Source organism: Calidris pugnax, unplaced genomic scaffold (assembly GCF_001431845.1).
Source record: "Calidris pugnax isolate Ruff unplaced genomic scaffold, ASM143184v1 scaffold91, whole genome shotgun sequence".
Classification (NCBI taxonomy): domain Eukaryota; kingdom Metazoa; phylum Chordata; class Aves; order Charadriiformes; family Scolopacidae; genus Calidris; species Calidris pugnax.
Window position 1 is genome coordinate 2,494,640 of NW_015090898.1, and position 20,263 is coordinate 2,514,902.

Below are 20,263 nucleotides of genomic sequence, written 5' to 3' on the forward strand. Positions count from 1 at the left end.
CCTACCACTCATTTTGTGGTTAACTGGTCAGGAGTCACCCTAGTAGTTAGGAAAGGAATGTTAAGGGCCTGTTGTGTAAACCAACCGCTGTCTGAACAGACTTTGTTTTCAGTGTAAATCAGCTGCAGGGAATGATTTAACCTTCATTTATTCTTTTTTTTTTTTTTATTATTTCATTAAGTAAGATTTATACAGGTAGAGGATTGGAAAGGTCAGCCGTCCCCTGAGCTGTGGGAAGAGCTCTGCACATTCCTCCCTCTTCACTTCCCTGCTTCACCGCTCGGTTCAGGGTGGGAAAGCACAAAGAGTGGGGTTTGTCGCCCTCCTGGAAAGTTAATTTATATCTGGCTGGTACACACCCCCCCTCAGCCCTCCTGCCCCCCATTCCCACACTTCATGAATCCTCCAGGCTCAGCCTGGAGTCACTGGAGTCATTTCAGCTGGAGTCACCGCGGTGGAGCCGTTCCCCAGGGGATTGCAGCCCAGCCCGGGGGGGAGCAGGGGGGTTTTCCCACCCCGCTGGCTAAGAAAACACTAGATGACGTGTCCCATGACTGCGTTGAGGACCTGGGGCTTGGGCTGAGGGTCTGTGCTTGGCTGTGCTGCTGGCCATCAGCTCTGCACGCTCTGCCCCCTGCTCCTCTTGTAGCTCCGAGACATTTTCTGATTTTCTTATTTACTGATGTTATGAGGCTGAATCAGTTTTGGGGGTTGTTTTTGGTTGGTTTTTTTTTTTTTTCAAAGATATTTAAAACAGAGCGGTCGTGCTCTGTTTGTCCTCCCAGCCGGGCTGACCACCCAGCTCTGACCTTCATCCCTGGTCACATAGGGAAGGCTTCATCCAGGCTTGCAGGTTCACGAGCCGAGGCAGAAGAGCTGGAAAGGATGTTTTGCAGCTTTTCTAGCAGCAACCTGCTCTCCAGGGCTTTCCTGAACCCAGAGAACAGATGGTTGGGCTGGAGGCTGGGATGCAAGGACCAGGGAACTCTTGTTGACATTACCTTTACCAGAGTGCTTTTCATCATTAGCATGTAAATGCCACCAAGCACCCAGGAATTATCCATCTATGATCTCTTCATTAGAAGAGGCCTCTGATCAGGTTAATCTTGCCTTCCCCATGTGGGGAAGGAGGACACGGAGCAGCTGTGTCCACCGGCAAGGGAAGGTGGAGTGAATTTCGGAGGCGGAAGGATGCTGTGAGCATCAGGTTGGAAGTGAATGGGCAGTGATTGCTTTGGCTCCTGCACAGAAGTGCAAGGGCTGAAATAGCGGCGTTGATGGGGGTAATTGAGACTAATAGGACTGGTCCTCTGCAGCAGGTGCCCTGGAAGATGTGTGTGGTGGATGCTGGCTCTCCCGGGGTCTCCTGCAGAGAGGAGGGGACGGAGGAAGCTTCCAGCCAGCTGCATTTTTTCAGCCTCTCAATGGTCTGCTCTCCCTCCTGGGAAGCAGAAGCCAAAGCAAGCGTTGGGGGAGGGCAGAGGATATGTGTTTTAACAGTAAATACGGCCTTGTTATTTATCAATGCAGAGTAATTGAAGTAATTTCACGTCGGTTTTAAATGCAGTGCCTAGGGATCTAATCTATCTGTCTAATATTAATGGGTAATATTTGGTTGCCTCATTCATTCATTACTGTTTTCATTAAGACTCTAATCCCATTTAGGAGTCTGTTTGTCATTTTAAACTCCTCTGTTTTATCTTAGCCTGCCACAATCCTTTTTAACAACTTAACTGAATTCATGAGTTCTAGGCTAGCAGCTTGGGGGAAGGGGCCTCTGCTGTCTGGCATGTGGTTTTTATGGGGAGAGAGGAAAAACAGACGGCTGAAGGCAATTGCAAGCAGCAGGCACTGAGCTTTCCTGTGATACACACCACTGAGATTTAGGTCTTTCATAACAGATCTGGATGTCTGCGTTTCAGAGCACGGAGCTCCTTTCCCTGACACAGGGAGTGCATTGACACCTCCTTTGAAGCCTCCATCATTTCCCAACCGGTCTAAGGAGCTGCTTGGAGCTGGGCCCTTGTTTGGAAGTGCTGGGGGTGTTTCCAGACAGGCGTTACCATATTCTCCAAGGTGTCCCCCGCTTCCAGTTGTTATCACTGAAGTGTTACCCCCCAGCACATCTCTGAGCAGCGCAGCCTCTGGTATTGAGGAGGGGGGGTGTCCATCAGTGTGGTGGTACCCACCAGCGCCGTGTCATACTGGTGCTGCTGCCCGGGGACAGACACCCCAAAGGTTATGGGGCTGGAGGGACAGCAGGAGGGGAGGTTTTATTCCCAGCTGGGCACCTTCTGCCAGCCCCAGCCCCAGCCCTGCAGCCGACGTCGCTCTTTGCTGCCCGAGCTTGCACGCTCTGTGGACAGAGTTGACAGAAACCTGGCCTTTTCTGCCTAAAGCCCTGCAGAGCAGAGCACAGAAGAATAAAGGGGTTTCTGTGAAGTGAACTGAGATCCTCTCTCTGAGAAGAAAGAACCAGAGCCCGACGTGGCCCTGCCTGCACCATCCACCACAATTGCTGCCAGCAGAAATAAACACCGAGTCAGAGCGGTGACCGGGGCGTTCCGTGTCTCAGAGCATCTTCTTCCCACCACTTGATGCTGGGGGCTCTGTCCCTTCTCCCACCTCCACCCCACATCTTCAGGCTGCAAAGGACCAGGAAAGCCTTGGTGGGGTCCCTGTGGTGATGCCAGGCATCACCTGTAGTGCCGAGCCAGAGCCGGGCATCCCTGGCGCCGCGAGGCGTCCAAGTCTAATTAGAATCCCGGGGAATCGAAGCATTGTGCCGTTAATGACTCTCTGGCAATGCTCTGACTAAAACAGTAATTTTAATAAGCACAGCCCAATTGTAAGTGTTCGTTGAACACCTAATTACATTGGTTATAACTCCAAAATTATTCAGAATTCTATTTTTTGCCACTTCCTTGCAAAATAGAGAGGGGAAAGAAGCGTGCGCTTTATAATTATTCACCTTAATTAATTTTCTGAGCTTCTGTTAAAACTTTGAAATGACTGCGGGGAGCGCGCTGAGGGGTCCGTGGCAGGAAGGCAAAGAGCTGAACGCAGGGGCCGTGAACTGATGCCAGATGAAAGTTTACTGCGTTGGATTGATCCCCACCTGAGCCCAGAAATTTTGGAAAGCTGCTCCCCTTTTATCCTGATTAATTAGTTCCCCTGAGGCCTTGGACTAATCAGTGCTCATTGGCCGGGTGGCAGTGGCAGGGTGGCCTCACTGAGCAGTGTGACCGTCCTCAGAAGATGGTGCCAGCGCTTCAAGAAGCCACTTCTGATGGCAGCAGTGATGTCCCCTGGCAGGGATGCTCTGATGTGCCACGTGGCCACTCCGGGCATATCAGCCCCTCGTCCTGAAATCCTGAATGAGCCCTGAGCAACCTCCCAGGGCTGTGATACTTTGGCCGGGGCCTCCAGCACACGGCGTGGCCACAGAGGATGTCCCACCTGGACAGAGCAGCTCGGTGGCAGCGCTCTGCAGCTCATCTGGAAGGAGCCTGATCACCAGAAACTTATTTGAACTTTTTTTTTTGCCATCAAGAACAAAAGTGCAGCTCCCCTGAGGCGTGGTGCTTTGCCAGGGGAGGAAACGCGTGGATGTATCTCAGCATAACCTGGGTCTTGCGGTGGGGACCTTTAGCATCTCATTCCCTGTTACTGGTGCCTCTACCCATTTATCACCCTACCCCCTTTTCTTGTCAAGGAGGGGTGCTGTGGTCAGTTCTGTGGGAGAAGGGACCCCAGGGAGAGGGATGCTTTGCTGGGGATGCTGTGGTCCCCAGGCTCCCCAGCCAGCACCATGGGCAGCTTCGACCTCATTATTCCATCCATAAATTCTCCTGCATTTGCTGATTCCAGAAGCCTGCACAAATACATCAGCCAGTGTTTTTACTCCTGTGTGGGAGCTGCAGGGTTGAACAGACCCAGCGTTCGGTGGATGGTCACGGGTGGCCCCTGTTGGAGGTGAAAACCCGTTTCTTCTCCTCCAGGTTTACATGAGACTCTGCTGCTCCTGGGAGCGGGGATGGCCTCTCTGCCTGGCACTTTGCTATTCCAACAGATCTCGCTCAGATGTTTCATCCTGATGCCACAATTAACTGGAGTCCTGGTAAACCACGGGGAAGCATTTGTCTGCAGGAGCCTGTGTGCCAGAACATGAGCCTGCTCCCAGCCTGGGTCCTGCCGGCTGCTGCTGGGTTGGATGGAGGAAACTCTGGCTTGAGGACGGTTTTACAGCTTGATTAAGCTTTTCTCTGGGCCATTTGCTGGCTTTTTTCATTGTCTCTTGCTTCCCAGAGGAGGCTGCCCTTACTTTCCTCCCCTCCCCGAGGAGCCTGGTGCTGTACCCAGGAGACAGGTCCGGTTGGAGAAGGGCTGGTTCCTCTCTAGGAAAGCTCTCCTGCCTCCTGTGCTCCAACACAGCTTGGCCTCATAAGATGCTAATGAGGTTCTTATAGCAGTAAAGCCAAACTCATTGAAAAGGTTGCTTGGATCAGAGTTTAAGGGACTTTCTCTGTATGCATCTGCAGCGCTGTAATTAAATAATCCCTTTGTAGCCATGGAAACATTGTCTCTGTGTCCTCTCCCACTCGCTGCTTTTCTGCCAAAAGTTACAGGCGTTGATTTGGTTCTGACAGCCCTTCGGTAGCTCTGATAATCCTTTCTCTGCTGAGCAGTGTGGGAGAAGGAGCCTCTCGTAGCTGCTGTACCTGTCAGGAGAACTCCCCCTCATCCTCTCCTTGCCTGGGTGCGTTCCTTCATCTGGTACAGGGATTAACGTCTGGAGCAGGTACCTCCTGCCTTGAGGGACCAGCAGCACCTCAGGGATGCTGTTCAACACTTTTCAGTTGGAACACTCCCCCTTTGCTTTCTTCCCTGTGTCCTGGCTGCTGCCCTACGTGATGCCCCAGCTGCATCCCACCCACTGCATCAGCCGTGGTGTGTCCAGGATCTCCTCAGGCTCTGCTCGAGTCAATAAGTCATTTCCAGGTGGGACTTCTCATACAGCGTGGGGTGGATGGGACCCACAGCTCTTGCTCCCCAGAGCAACAAGTGCTCTGGAGCCCTGCACACTGGTTTTTCCTGTGGCAGAGACGATGGCACAGGAGGACCCCAGATTTGAAGGGTTCTGCGTGAAGGCGCAGGGAGGAGACACAGCGGGAAGAAGAGTCTGTCAAACTTTTTACAAGCATCTGAGAAAGCTTGACTTTATTTTCCCCAGCTCTGTCACCCTGACACGTTAACAGCTGGGACTGATGAGTCCTCCTTGCTCCTTCCCACACTTCTTCATGTCTCCTGCAGCAGCACAAAGCGGGGTGTTTTTTCATGAATGAAGGGAAGAATAAAATCTCATTGGAAAGTTCATCAACTTTGGGCTCCTGCTCGCTGAGTGATAGATAGCTTTAATTACATTGAACTGGTTGGCATCTCTACTACACTCCCCAAAGTCATTAAAAATAGATTTTCTGTTTGAACTGCGGCCCCCCGCGGGGTCGGCAGGCAGCGTGCCGTGGCGGTGGGACGCCCCGGGGGCTCTCTGGCCAGCGAGGTCAGAGCCTGGGGCTGGAAGCAGGCGTCAGCTATGGAAAATTTGCTTTGTTTGCTTATTTTATGCATTTGTTTATTTGCAACTGGTTTCTCGCACTTATTTTATTTTCTCTGGGGGCTGGCGGAGTTAGAGTTCGTGTGTTTTGGAGAGTCTGTATTGATTTTTTTATATATATTTTTTTCTTTTTCGCTGATGTTATGGGTCAGGCAGTCGAGGAGAGTAGTAATGAGACTTTATCGTTTAATTATTGAGAAGCAGGGCCATAAATAGGGCACTGAAAACCTCAGCAGCAGAGTGTCGGCATGGACAGAAGGAAGAGAGGTAGCAATCAGGCAGGAGCTGGAGGGCTCTGCCCTCGGGAGCAGGGAGATTCCCCAGGAGTGTTGGTTTCTTGGCTGTTGTCCTTGATGCAGATGTTCCTCAGCTCTGCTGAACTGCTTTGTCACTTTGCATTCCCTGTGACTACACCAATGTGGAGCATCCGTCACCTTTTCTTGTCCCCGAAATGACACGCTGGCTGTTTCACAGAGGGGTGGCCTCGCAGGGGTCTGTGGCTCCGCAGGGGAGCAGTGAGGAGGTGCAGGGTTTGGAGAATTCCTACATGGCTTTGGGACCTCCTGCCTCCTGTTTCTGGTAGCTGGGGTAGAAATCTCAAGGCATCCAAAGTAATGGCATCAGCTTTTGAAAGCTGAGGCTTCGCTGCGGGGTCTGCCAGCATTCGGGATGGGGCCGAGCCTGGAGCTCTGCTCTCTGGGATGGGGCTGAGCCTGGAGCTCTGCTCTCCAGGATCCCCAGGACCTCATGGTCCTGTTCCGCCGATAAGTTCATCATCAGCTCAGGCAACAGCTTTCTCGGGGCTTAGTCTGGGGTGGGGAATCCACTCCTGACGTGCTGATAGACCTTCTCAGCTGTTTGCTCCAAGAGCCAGGAGCATTCCTCTGACCTATCTTCCCTAATGTAAACAAAGAGAATTATTTGCATTTAAAAACTAAATACTGAAAACCAAAGCCCTTTCCAAATAAACCATCCTGCTGCGCACAGAGCTGCCCTGGGGGCTGGGGAGGATGAGAGAGCAAATAGACCAGGCTGTGACAGATGGGAGTCACGTTGGTCGTGCATCACTGCGAGGTGCTGGTGCCCACTGGGATGTGGATGCCAGGGTGAGAACGTGGGGATGGAAATACAGGGATGAGGATGCAGGGATAGAGATAACAGGATGGGGATGTGGGGATGGGGATGCCATGAGTGCCTGTGGCCATCAGAGCAAGGCCAGGTAGATGGGACCCAGCAGCAGCCACAATTTGGGGTTCCTGAGCCTGATGAAGAGGAGGCCTGAAGAAGAGGAGGCTCCGGGGAGACCTAATAGCAGCCTTCCAGTACCTGAAGGGAGCCTACAGGAAGGCTGGGGAGAACCTGTTTAGAAAGGCCTGCAGTGACAGGACGAGGGGCAATGGCTTCAAGCTGGAGGGGAACAGATTTAGACTGGAGATGAGGAGAGGGTTCTTCACTGTGAGGGTGGTGGAGCACTGGAACAGGTTGCCCAGGGAGGTGGTTGAGGCCCCTTCCCTGGAGATATTCAAGGAGAGGCTGGACGAGGCCCTGGGCAACCTGGTCTAGTTGGGGGTGTCCCTGCTGACTGCGGGGGGGTCGGACTAGATGGCCTTTGGAGGTCCCTTCTGGCCTGGGCAATTCTATGATTCTATGATGACAGCACCCATTCCTTCCCTGCTCTCTTTCCCTCCACCTTCTCTTTTTTCTGTTCCTTGATGGCAGTTGGTGGCTGAAGGGTACACGGGGGGGTTCTTGGACTTGGAATCCACTGTCCCCCAATCTGTGTTGGTTTTCCTTCCACCTACAGACACTGGTGTTCCTTGTCTTCTCACCTCTCCCCAGCGCAGTGGTTCACGCACGATCTTTGGTCTCTTAAGGATAACTGGGCTGGCAGAGAAGAGTTTAAAAACACCTAAAAGCCCAGAGAATGTTTCCAGCCTGCCCGGTTCTTTGTTTTGGGGGGGGAGGAAAAGCTGTCGAGTAGGGCCGAGGAAACAAGAAGAATCGCAGCCCTATTGGTGCGGTGTTTGGAGAGGAACTGGGTTCTCACTGTGTCAACAGCACTTGGCGTGAAAGTGGCCCTTGTTGGGCGAGACACTGCGCCTTTCACCCCCCACCCCAGCTGCTGGGAGCCGGGCGCTGTTTTGACGGACGGAGCGAGTGTGATGCTGCAGTTGTTGTGGGGATTTTCAGGCAGTTGCAGGCAAAGGCATCGCTGCCGGGGCCCGGGGAGAGCGGCCGGAGCTGCGGGGTGACCGTGTGTTGGACATGCAAGAATCACAGAATCAGTCTTCTAGGTTGGAAGGGACCTTAAAGATCATCTTACCCAACCGTCAACCTAATTTTGACAAAAATAGACACCCGCACAACAAAGAAGAAGCATCACCATCACTAAACCATACCTCCCAGCACTACATCAACCCGTCTTTTGAACACCTCCAGGGATGGGGCCTCAACCCCCTCCCTGGGCAGCCCATTCCAATGGCTGAGAACCCTTTTGGTGAAAAAAAATTTCCTAATATCCAGCCTGAACCTCCCCTGGTGCAACTTGAGGCCATTTCCTCTGGTCCTGTCGCCTGTGACTTGGGAGAAGAGACCGCCCCCCCCCTCTCTACCCCCTCCTTTCAGGGAGTTGGAGAGAGCGAGAAGGTCTCCCCTCAGCCTCCTCTTCTCCAGGCTGAACACCCCCAGCTCCCTCAGCCTCTCCTCATAAGACTTGTGCTCCAGACCCCTCACCAGCTTTGTTGCCCTTCTCTGGACCCGCTCCAGCGAATGATTTACAGTATTTAATCATAGAAATGTAAATGCAGGGTCAGTGCAGGAGCACCACGCCACAGCATCGGGACGGGTGATGGGAACACCCTGTGCCCGCTGGAGGTGGCACGGGATGGGTCGGAAAGGTTAAAGTGGAATTTCTTTGTCAGAATGACCCATGGTTAAAGCTTGGTGTCATTTTGGAGCCGTTGGGGTTTTCAGGGCAGATAAACTGGTCAGGACCGTGCGGCACCTCGGCGTTGTGCAGGGACCTTTGGGGTGGGTGATTGGAGCGAGGGCAGGGGGCTGCAGCACTGATTTGGATTAGGGTTCCCCTGGGTGCTTCCCTCTCATCTGCTCTGGCATCTCTGGCCTGGAAGAGGTGGGCAGCCCCCGAGGGACATGTCTGGGGCGGCCAAGTCCTCGCTGGTGCTGGTGGGACTCAAGGCAGGAGCAAGCAGTGAAATATCCAAGGGGGACATGTTTGGGGTGGCCAAGTCCTCATTGGTGCTGGTGGGGCTCAAGGCAGGAGCAAGCAGTGAAATATCCACGGAGGCTAAATAAGCTGCTAACCTGAAGAATCCCAATGAATTTCATCCCCTGCCAGCTTCCCCCCGTGGTGAGTGTAAGATAGCAAACTGGGCATCAGGGAGGAGAGGATGCAGGTTTCATCCTGGAGCATCTCTGGGGGGGTCCGGAGGGTCCCTGGCCCCGGGGGCCAGCTGGGCTCCAAGCTGCAGCTCCACTGGCCCGAGGGATGGAGCGACTTCATGGCTCGGTCCCCAGAATTTCCTCTCCTTGGCTGACTTCTGCTGGGATGTTGAAACAAACCCATTTGTGAATCGCTGTTGTGTTACTTGCATCAAACTGGCGAAGCGGGACCTGGAGCTGCTCTCGTTCCTCTCCCCTCCGTGGGGTGAGGAGCTCTGAGCCCTTGTGTTTGCTTCTTCCATAGGTGACCCGGGTGCCTGTGGAGTCCTGCGAGCAGTACACCACCTGCGGGGAGTGCCTGAGCTCCGGAGACCCCCACTGCGGCTGGTGCACCCTCCACCACATGTAAGTCCAGCTTTTGGCCATTTTGTTTGGTGGTGATGGTAAAAGCAGATTTTTTTTTGGTAATCTTTACAAAAACGAATGAGGTTGAAGTTCCTTAAATCCATTCTCGACTTCATGGCTCGGTCCCCAGAATTTCCTCTCCTTGGCTGACTTCTGCTGGGATGTTGAAACAAACCCATTTGTGAATCGCTGTTGTGTTACTTGCATCAAACTGGCGAAGCGGGACCTGGAGCTGCTCTCGTTCCTCTCCCCTCCGTGGGGTGAGGAGCTCTGAGCCCTTGTGTTTGCTTCTTCCATAGGTGACCCGGGTGCCTGTGGAGTCCTGCGAGCAGTACACCACCTGCGGGGAGTGCCTGAGCTCCGGAGACCCCCACTGCGGCTGGTGCACCCTCCACCACATGTAAGTCCAGCTTTTGGCCATTTTGTTTGGTGGTGATGGTAAAAGCAGATTTTTTTTTGGTAATCTTTACAAAAACGAATGAGGTTGAAGTTCCTTAAATCCATTCTTCCCTTCCCTGGATGTTCGCTGCATCGTTCGCTGCATTGCAGCACGGATGCCGTTGGGAATCACTGCGCTCCTGTGAAGATGTAAAGAAAAGCAAATTCCTGTTTTAGGAGCATGGGTTGCCCATCATGTGGAGAGAGTGCCGTGGACATGATGGGAAAGGAGAATTTAAAGCAGTGGGAACGAGGAGCCCTGGAACAGGCTGCCCAGGGAGGGTGTGGAGTCCCCTTCTTTGGAGATTTTCAAGCCCTGCCTGGATGCTCCTGAGTAACATGCTCTGACAAGCTCTGGGTGGTCCTGCTTCAGCAGGGGAGTTGGACTAGATGATCTCTATGGTCCCTTCCAACTCTAAAAATTCAGTGAGATTCAGTGAAATCAGTGAAATTCAGTGTTTTGCACACTCCTGCTTGCCCAAGCCTCGAGTCCCTCCCAATTAACGGGACATTTTTAAAGGCAATAGCCGACTTGATGATATGAGTGGGACTTGTGCTTTCAGAGAGGTTACAGCACTGGAACGGAGCGGAGCAGAGCACCAGACCCTGTTAAATGTACAGGGAAGAGATATTTAAATTCGACGTGGCAAGGTCAGGGGCTGTGTGTCCCCTTGTGTGTGTCCCCAGGTGTCCCCTTGTCCCCGGTGCGCAGAGCCGGCAGCAGGGCTGGAGCTGGCAGCCCCTCACACACATCACCAGGCACAAAGGGATAAGGATTGGGGTGGGTTTGTGGTTTTTTTTTTTTGAATTCAGGGGAGCTCCAGGAAACACTCTCTGCATTCAGGAGGTGTCTGTGCCCTTCCTTTCTCTCCCCTGCCATAATAACCATCACTTCCTAAGGCGGAAGGGGGACCACCGGGCAGAGGCGGATCGGAGGAGGAGGGGAGAGCCCGGAGGAGAGGAATAGAAATCCCTGGGGCTGTGTGCCAGCTTGCAGAGCAGCCCCGTTAAATGCAGGGCAGTCGGGGCGGAGGCAGAGTGCGGGGACCCGCGGCGGAGCTTGGCCACGAGCCCGAGGAGCAGGTGCCGGAGAAGGAGCCGGGGGCGACAGGCTCCTCCGCAGATCCGGCCTGGATTCGGCACCTGTGGGGCTTCGGGGTGCAGAGTGGCTCCCCCCGACTTGCTCGGTTTGTGGGGAGTCGTTGTCAGCCCTGGAGAGATGCAGGAGAACCATTGGAGCCACCAGCCCGGAGCATCCCTGAGTATCCCTGAGCATCCCTGAGCATCCCGCAGGCTCCACGCAGGCAGGGGTTGGGGGCAGCAGCAGAGCAGCCCCCACCAGCAGCACGGACACGTGGGGCACAGGCACCCTGGGCATCTTTCTTATATTTGTAGCTTTTTTCCTTTCAGATGAGTCCATCCAGCCCTACCGCTAAGCCACCATATGTGCTGTTGTGTCCGAAATTCTTCACTGTCACAGCAGCTTTGTCAGAAGGAGGTGATTTCCACCCCTTTGCCTCTTCCTCGGGGCAGCTGTCTCCCGTCCCATTCCACCCCTGTCCCATTCCACCCCCATCCCATTCCACCCCTGTCCCATTCCACCCCTGTCCCAGGCCAGCAGCTGGGACAAAAGCCACCGCAGCCTTTTGTTAGGAAGAACTTCTTTGCTGCGCGGGTGGTGAGAGCCTGGCCCAGGTTGCCCAGAGAAGCTGTGGCTGCCCCATCCCTGGAGGGGTTCAAGGCCAGGTTGGAGGGGGCTTGGAGCAACCTCAGAGGTGGGTGAGGGTGTTTGGAGTTGCCCCTCAGGCCCCTGCAGCAGCTCCTCTGCAAGCATCACCGAGTGCTGTCCTAATGCTAATGAACTGAATCTTCATAAACCACCTGGGAAGCAGGTAAAGGTTGTTATCTTCATTTTGCAGAGAGAAAACCCTCAATGTCAAGAGGAGAGAAAAGTGTCATTTCCCCTGCCCTTTTGGCCATGACATTTCAGCATTAACCTCTTCCCAACAAGGGTTTCTCCCTGGTGGTATTTCTCAACCCTCCCTTTGAGCGTCTGCACTTTCCTGGCCTGCTTGGAGCAATGATCATTATTTTTTTTTAGCTTTTGTCTTAAGCTGTAAATAATTGAGTTTATCTTGCTGTTCCTGAAGCCTCTGTCATATTTGTTTGGAGGCCCCAAGTGCCGGAGTGTTTGTATTTAATTTGTCATCTCTCTCTGCTCTAATTCTTACGTGTCCCTCCTGCCAGATGGACCGGCTGCTGCTCTGCTGGGAGGAAGGGCTGGGGGTCAGGGTGCGATGCTCGGGCTGGGGAGAAGGATGAGGGGTGGAAAAGGAGACATTTTTATCCTTGAAAGAACAAGAGAGCATCTGGCCACCTGGGCGAGCGTGGCTATGGGGAGCACCAGCCCTGAGCCTCACCCAGGGATTGAAATCCAGCTGTTTCTCCCCACTTCTTATCGGGGGGTTTTGCTCCTCGGGGGTCGGGGGTACCAAGACCCACCAGGTTGGTCGGGGAATGTCTGGGCAGGAGCTGTGCCCTGTGGAGGAGCAGGACAGGGCAGACCCCAAGGCAGCTCCTCTCTGGACACTTTGCAGCCACGTTTGCAATTGCTGGAGCTGAAGAACATGGAAATGCAGGTCCTGAGCTATCAGAGAGCCAGAAAAAGAATAAATCAGAATTTTAAGCAATGTGTTGGATGTCTGAACAAGTAGGGATGTGAGACAGATGGGTGGACAACTGCCCTGATCCAGGTGGCATCAGGGAGCGTGTCCTGCCTTCCGTGCTGCCACCCGGAGAGGAGTAATGAAGGAAAAGTAAAAGGATCTGAGTTGTCTTGGGATAAGCTTTGATTATCCAATATTACCTACAGCTTTCCTTGTGTGCCCGGTGTGTATTACTGTCTCTCAGAGGCCTGAGGGGGCTTAAGAGGGTTAAGGCTGTATTGGACTGGGGTTTGCACTGGGCTTTGAGGAACCCTGGACACGGGATGTTTGAGAAGGTGCTAAAAACCATCAGGAAGGGAAAGGTGCTGGTCCTGCAGAAGCCCTCTGCTCACCCAGGGTTCCTGGGGCAATAGCATGATGGCAGAGCTGCCCGTCCCTCCCTGTGTCCCCCCGGCCAGGGGTTTGTCCCCATGCGACTTCGTCCCCTCCGTGTGGGAGAAGGATCTCCTCCTCCTCCTCGTCTACAGCCAGCGCTCTCCGGGAGCATGCAGAGGCCTCAAGGAGATTGTTAAAGAGTCTCTTCAGCCCAGTGGGATTTGAAACCTGCAGGACTTCCATATGCTGCTCTCTGCAAGTGTGTTATTGTCTACAGACCTATTTATCTCTGTTAGGGCTGTTGCCATAAATAGTATGATAAAAAAGAGCCATTCCAGCGAGTCAATGAGATAAAGGCTCCAGTCAAGAGCTCACTTTAAAGCTATCTTACAGATTCACTTAAACCTCAATAATTCTTCCTGTGGCAGCACTCATATTTAGCTCCATTATACTCCAAAAAAAAAAAGAAGAAAAAAACCCCAGAGGGTGAGGAGGACAGCGGGAGCGTTGGGGCATCACACGGGTGGTTTGGAAGGGGAGCGTGTAAAATCTGCTTTTCTTCATCAAAAACGGCCTCCCAGGGGGGATGTGAATCCAGTGTCCCACCTCTGGTGTCGGTGGGTGCCTGTCAGGGGGGTCAGGGCTCCATGTGGTGGCCAAACTCAGCCTCTGCGTGGGCAGGAGGTGTTGTTGCTGCTGGTGGCTGAGACCGTTCCCCGGGGAACCAGGAGAACAAGCAGTTTGACAGCAGCACCTTGTTAATTCGAGTAACGTCTACGCTGGAGTAACTGTCAGAAGGGAACTTGCTGGTGGCATGTGGGGCTGGTGACAGCATCTCCATCCTCTGACCTTTGCGCCGCCGTTTGAAAGAGGGTCCGAGATCGGCGGTGAGTGAGAAGTGATAAAGTTGGCTGATACCTTGTTAAGGCCATTAACACCAAAAGGCCAATGTGTCATCCGCGCCCAGGGAGCGGTGTGGGAAGGAGAAGATTTTTTTTTTTTCCCCAAATGACATAAAATAGAGGATCCCTGAGGGGTGCCAGCGCTGTGCTGCAGTCTCTGGTGGCTGCTTTGAAACACTGATCACTCTTCCTTGGTTTCCCGGCGGGCGCTTCTCTGCCTGCCAGAAGGAACTTCATTTCACTCCCCTCCAAGGACACCTGCAGTAGAAAAACAGGGATAACGAGCCATCCTGGAGCACGCGAGATGCGAGGAGAGGTCCTGGTCACTTTGGTGTGCTCGGAGGCTTGCATTCCTGATGGTGGGAATGGGAGAGAGCTGGGAGCCTGAGGCGTGGAACCGGGCAAAGCAGCAGAAGCCCCATTCCTGGTCCTGCCACGCTCCTCAGCTCCAGGAGGAGATGATTAATGAACTATGTGGTTTTGTTTTAATTAGAATGGAAGGATCATCTTGTACTGCCTGTTACTGCTTTACGGTTTAGTTTCTGTGCAGATCATGGATTTATGGCTTGCAGGGGCCCCGGCTGAGCCGCGGCAGAGCTCCTGGTCACCCCGCACCCACGGCGCCCGTCCCGGCACAGGGGACTTGGCAGCTCTGGATTGTGTCCCAGTGCAGACAGGGCTGGGAATTAGATACTTGTGGTTTGTCTTTCCTCTGGTCACAGAGTGTTTTTCAGTGCCCTTAGGTCCTAACCTGGAGTCTGTGCCTGATACCTGGTCCCAGTGCAGAGCATCATAGAAACATAGAATTGCCCAGGCTGGAAGGGACCTCCAAAGGCCATCTAGTCCGACCCCCCCGCAGTCAGCAGGGACACCCCCAACTAGACCAGGTTGCCCCGGGTCTCATCGAGCCTCTCCTTGAATATCTCCAGGGATGGGGCCTCAACCACCTCCCTGGGCAACCTGTTCCAGTGCTCCACCACCCTCACAGTGAAGAACCCCCTCCTAATCTCCAGTCTAAATCTGTTCCCCTCCAGCTTAAAGCCATTGCCCCTCGTCCTGTCACTGCAGGCCTTTCTAAACAGGTTCTCCCCAGCCTTCCATCGCCCCCGGTCCTGTCGATAACTCCCCCTTCCCTTGGCTGAGGCTTTGCCCTCCTGTTCCACTCCCCCCCTGGTGCTGTTTGACACCTTCCCCGGGTGCACGGTGGGCTCTGACCTGTGCTCTGTGTGTGTGTGTGTGTGTGTGCAGGTGCTCCCCGAGGGACCGCTGCGAGCGAGCCGACGAGCCCTACCGATTTGCCGGCAGCATCAGGCAGTGCATGAGCATCACCGTCCAGCCCAGCAGCATCTCCGTCTCCCAGCACAGCCTCCCGGTAGGTGCTGCCCAGGGTGGGGGTGTGGAACTGTGAGTGAGAGGCATTTCCAGCATATTTCAGGTTCACAGCCAACGCTCCGTTCTCCAGCTTTTCTCCCTGCCCATCAGCACAAGTGTTTTCCCATGAAGTCAGGGGCTGGTGAGGAAAGGGGTCATCTGAGCCGGGGAGGAAGGCGGGGGGAAGGTGGCAGAAACAAATTCCCCCTTCCCCTTGGGCCTCAGCTCACATTTCTCTTGGTCCGGTTTCATTAGCTGTTGAAAGGAAAGGCTTTGTTTCCCAAAAAGCTCATCTGTGAGCTGTGCTCAGGCCTGGCTCTCTGAAGCATCCCAGCTGCTGCTCCCCGAGCCCCCCAGTGCCCCGTGGCAGCTGGTCTTGCTGCTGCCCCTTCCCAAGCCTCCCCTGCCTGCCAGCTCTCCGTGTCGGAATGGCGTGGGGCTGTCGGGGGGGACACTCACCCCTTCAGGCACCAGTTTGCCGTGGGGACCGTCCCCATCCATGATGGGGTCAGTGGGGATGGTCCCCATCCGTTGTGGGGTCAGTGGGGACCTTCCCCATATGTGATGGGGTCAGTGGGGATGGTTCCCATCTGTGATGGGGTCAGTGGGGATGGTCCCCATCCGTTGTGGGGTCAGTGGGGACCATCCCCATCCATGATGGGTTCAGTGGGGATGGTCCCCATCCGTGATGGGGTGAGTGGGGACGGTCCCCATCCATTGTGGGGTCAGTGGGGACCTTCCCCATCCGTGATGGTGTCAGTGGGGACGGTCCCCATCCGTTGTGGGGGCCATCCCCATCCGTTGTGGGGTCAGTGGGGATGGTCCCCATCCGTGATGGGGCCAATGGGGACCTTCCCCATCCATGATGGGCTCAGTGGGGACGGTCCCCATCCAGAGTGGCGGCAGTGGGGACGGTTCCCATCCATGATGGGGTCAGTGGGGCCCTTCCCCATCCATGATGGGCTCAGTGGGGACGGTCCCCATCCAGAGTGGCGGCAGTGGGGACGGTTCCCATCCATGATGGGGTCAGTGGGGCCCTTCCCCATCCATGATGGGCTCAGTGGGGACGGTCCCCATCCAGAGTGGCGGCAGTGGGGACGGTTCCCATCCATGATGGGGTCAGTGGGGCCCTTCCCCATCCATGATGGGCTCAGTGGGGACGGTCCCCATCCAGAGTGGCGGCAGTGGGGACGGTTCCCATCCATGATGGGGTCAGTGGGGCCCTTCCCCATCCATGATGGGCTCAGTGGGGACGGTCCCCATCCAGAGTGGCGGCAGTGGGGACGGTTCCCATCCATGATGGGGTCAGTGGGGCCCTTCCCCATCCATGATGGGCTCAGTGGGGACGGTCCCCATCCAGAGTGGCGGCAGTGGGGACGGTTCCCATCCATGATGGGGTCAGTGGGGCCCTTCCCCATCCATGATGGGCTCAGTGGGGACGGTCCCCATCCAGAGTGGCGGCAGTGGGGACGGTTCCCATCCATGATGGGGTCAGTGGGGCCCTTCCCCATCCATGATGGGCTCAGTGGGGACGGTCCCCATCCAGAGTGGCGGCAGTGGGGACGGTTCCCATCCATGATGGGGTCAGTGGGGCCCTTCCCCATCCATGATGGGCTCAGTGGGGACGGTCCCCATCCAGAGTGGCGGCAGTGGGGACGGTTCCCATCCATGATGGGGTCAGTGGGGCCCTTCCCCATCCATGATGGGCTCAGTGGGGACGGTCCCCATCCAGAGTGGCGGCAGTGGGGACGGTTCCCATCCATGATGGGGTCAGTGGGGCCCTTCCCCATCCATGATGGGCTCAGTGGGGACGGTCCCCATCCAGAGTGGCGGCAGTGGGGACGGTTCCCATCCATGATGGGGTCAGTGGGGCCCTTCCCCATCCATGATGGGCTCAGTGGGGACGGTCCCCATCCAGAGTGGCGGCAGTGGGGACGGTTCCCATCCATGATGGGGTCAGTGGGGCCCTTCCCCATCCATGATGGGCTCAGTGGGGACGGTCCCCATCCAGAGTGGCGGCAGTGGGGACGGTTCCCATCCATGATGGGGTCAGTGGGGCCCTTCCCCATCCATGATGGGCTCAGTGGGGACGGTCCCCATCCAGAGTGGCGGCAGTGGGGACGGTTCCCATCCATGATGGGGTCAGTGGGGCCCTTCCCCATCCATGATGGGCTCAGTGGGGACGGTCCCCATCCAGAGTGGCGGCAGTGGGGACGGTTCCCATCCATGATGGGGTCAGTGGGGCCCTTCCCCATCCATGATGGGCTCAGTGGGGACGGTCCCCATCCAGAGTGGCGGCAGTGGGGACGGTTCCCATCCATGATGGGGTCAGTGGGGCCCTTCCCCATCCATGATGGGCTCAGTGGGGACGGTCCCCATCCAGAGTGGCGGCAGTGGGGACGGTTCCCATCCATGATGGGGTCAGTGGGGCCCTTCCCCATCCATGATGGGCTCAGTGGGGACGGTCCCCATCCAGAGTGGCGGCAGTGGGGACGGTTCCCATCCATGATGGGGTCAGTGGGGCCCTTCCCCATCCATGATGGGCTCAGTGGGGACGGTCCCCATCCAGAGTGGCGGCAGTGGGGACGGTTCCCATCCATGATGGGGTCAGTGGGGCCCTTCCCCATCCATGATGGGCTCAGTGGGGACGGTCCCCATCCAGAGTGGCGGCAGTGGGGACGGTTCCCATCCATGATGGGGTCAGTGGGGCCCTTCCCCATCCATGATGGGCTCAGTGGGGACGGTCCCCATCCAGAGTGGCGGCAGTGGGGACGGTTCCCATCCATGATGGGGTCAGTGGGGCCCTTCCCCATCCATGATGGGCTCAGTGGGGACGGTCCCCATCCAGAGTGGCGGCAGTGGGGACGGTTCCCATCCATGATGGGGTCAGTGGGGCCCTTCCCCATCCATGATGGGCTCAGTGGGGACGGTCCCCATCCAGAGTGGCGGCAGTGGGGACGGTTCCCATCCATGATGGGGTCAGTGGGGCCCTTCCCCATCCATGATGGGCTCAGTGGGGACGGTCCCCATCCAGAGTGGCGGCAGTGGGGACGGTTCCCATCCATGATGGGGTCAGTGGGGCCCTTCCCCATCCATGATGGGCTCAGTGGGGACGGTCCCCATCCAGAGTGGCGGCAGTGGGGACGGTTCCCATCCATGATGGGGTCAGTGGGGCCCTTCCCCATCCATGATGGGCTCAGTGGGGACGGTCCCCATCCAGAGTGGCGGCAGTGGGGACGGTTCCCATCCATGATGGGGTCAGTGGGGCCCTTCCCCATCCATGATGGGCTCAGTGGGGACGGTCCCCATCCAGAGTGGCGGCAGTGGGGACGGTTCCCATCCATGATGGGGTCAGTGGGGCCCTTCCCCATCCATGATGGGCTCAGTGGGGACGGTCCCCATCCAGAGTGGCGGCAGTGGGGACGGTTCCCATCCATGATGGGGTCAGTGGGGCCCTTCCCCATCCATGATGGGCTCAGTGGGGACGGTCCCCATCCAGAGTGGCGGCAGTGGGGACGGTTCCCATCCATGATGGGGTCAGTGGGGCCCTTCCCCATCCATGATGGGCTCAGTGGGGACGGTCCCCATCCAGAGTGGCGGCAGTGGGGACGGTTCCCATCCATGATGGGGTCAGTGGGGCCCTTCCCCATCCATGATGGGCTCAGTGGGGACGGTCCCCATCCAGAGTGGCGGCAGTGGGGACGGTTCCCATCCATGATGGGGTCAGTGGGGCCCTTCCCCATCCATGATGGGCTCAGTGGGGACGGTCCCCATCCAGAGTGGCGGCAGTGGGGACGGTTCCCATCCATGATGGGGTCAGTGGGGCCCTTCCCCATCCATGATGGGCTCAGTGGGGACGGTCCCCATCCAGAGTGGCGGCAGTGGGGACGGTTCCCATCCATGATGGGGTCAGTGGGGCCCTTCCCCATCCATGATGGGCTCAGTGGGGACGGTCCCCATCCAGAGTGGCGGCAGTGGGGACGGTTCCCATCCATGATGGGGTCAGTGGGGCCCTTCCCCATCCATGATGGGCTCAGTGGGGACGGTCCCCATCCAGAGTGGCGGCAGTGGGGACGGTTCCCATCCATGATGGGGTCAGTGGGGCCCTTCCCCATCCATGATGGGCTCAGTGGGGACGGTCCCCATCCAGAGTGGCGGCAGTGGGGACGGTTCCCATCCATGATGGGGTCAGTGGGGCCCTTCCCCATCCATGATGGGCTCAGTGGGGACGGTCCCCATCCAGAGTGGCGGCAGTGGGGACGGTTCCCATCCATGATGGGGTCAGTGGGGCCCTTCCCCATCCATGATGGGCTCAGTGGGGACGGTCCCCATCCAGAGTGGCGGCAGTGGGGACGGTTCCCATCCATGATGGGGTCAGTGGGGCCCTTCCCCATCCATGATGGGCTCAGTGGGGACGGTCCCCATCCAGAGTGGCGGCAGTGGGGACGGTTCCCATCCATGATGGGGTCAGTGGGGCCCTTCCCCATCCATGATGGGCTCAGTGGGGACGGTCCCCATCCAGAGTGGCGGCAGTGGGGACGGTTCCCATCCATGATGGGGTCAGTGGGGCCCTTCCCCATCCATGATGGGCTCAGTGGGGACGGTCCCCATCCAGAGTGGCGGCAGTGGGGACGGTTCCCATCCATGATGGGGTCAGTGGGGCCCTTCCCCATCCATGATGGGCTCAGTGGGGACGGTCCCCATCCAGAGTGGCGGCAGTGGGGACGGTTCCCATCCATGATGGGGTCAGTGGGGCCCTTCCCCATCCATGATGGGCTCAGTGGGGACGGTCCCCATCCAGAGTGGCGGCAGTGGGGACGGTTCCCATCCATGATGGGGTCAGTGGGGCCCTTCCCCATCCATGATGGGCTCAGTGGGGACGGTCCCCATCCAGAGTGGCGGCAGTGGGGACGGTTCCCATCCATGATGGGGTCAGTGGGGCCCTTCCCCATCCATGATGGGCTCAGTGGGGACGGTCCCCATCCAGAGTGGCGGCAGTGGGGACGGTTCCCATCCATGATGGGGTCAGTGGGGCCCTTCCCCATCCATGATGGGCTCAGTGGGGACGGTCCCCATCCAGAGTGGCGGCA

The 20,263-nt window shown here is 56.5% G+C and overlaps 1 protein-coding gene across 2 annotated transcripts in view; it reads left to right on the forward strand.

Annotated features, from left to right (window-relative positions):
- Nucleotides 1–20,263, forward strand: part of PLXNA2 (plexin A2) — a 217,552-nt gene that overhangs the window by 123,759 nt on the left and 73,530 nt on the right. For both annotated transcript variants that reach the window (XM_014948566.1, XM_014948565.1), the window contains exons 5-6: nucleotides 9,321–9,421; nucleotides 15,051–15,174. In XM_014948566.1, coding sequence (XP_014804052.1) covers nucleotides 9,321–9,421; nucleotides 15,051–15,174 — 225 coding nt within the window. The remainder of the gene's footprint in view (nucleotides 1–9,320; nucleotides 9,422–15,050; nucleotides 15,175–20,263) is intronic.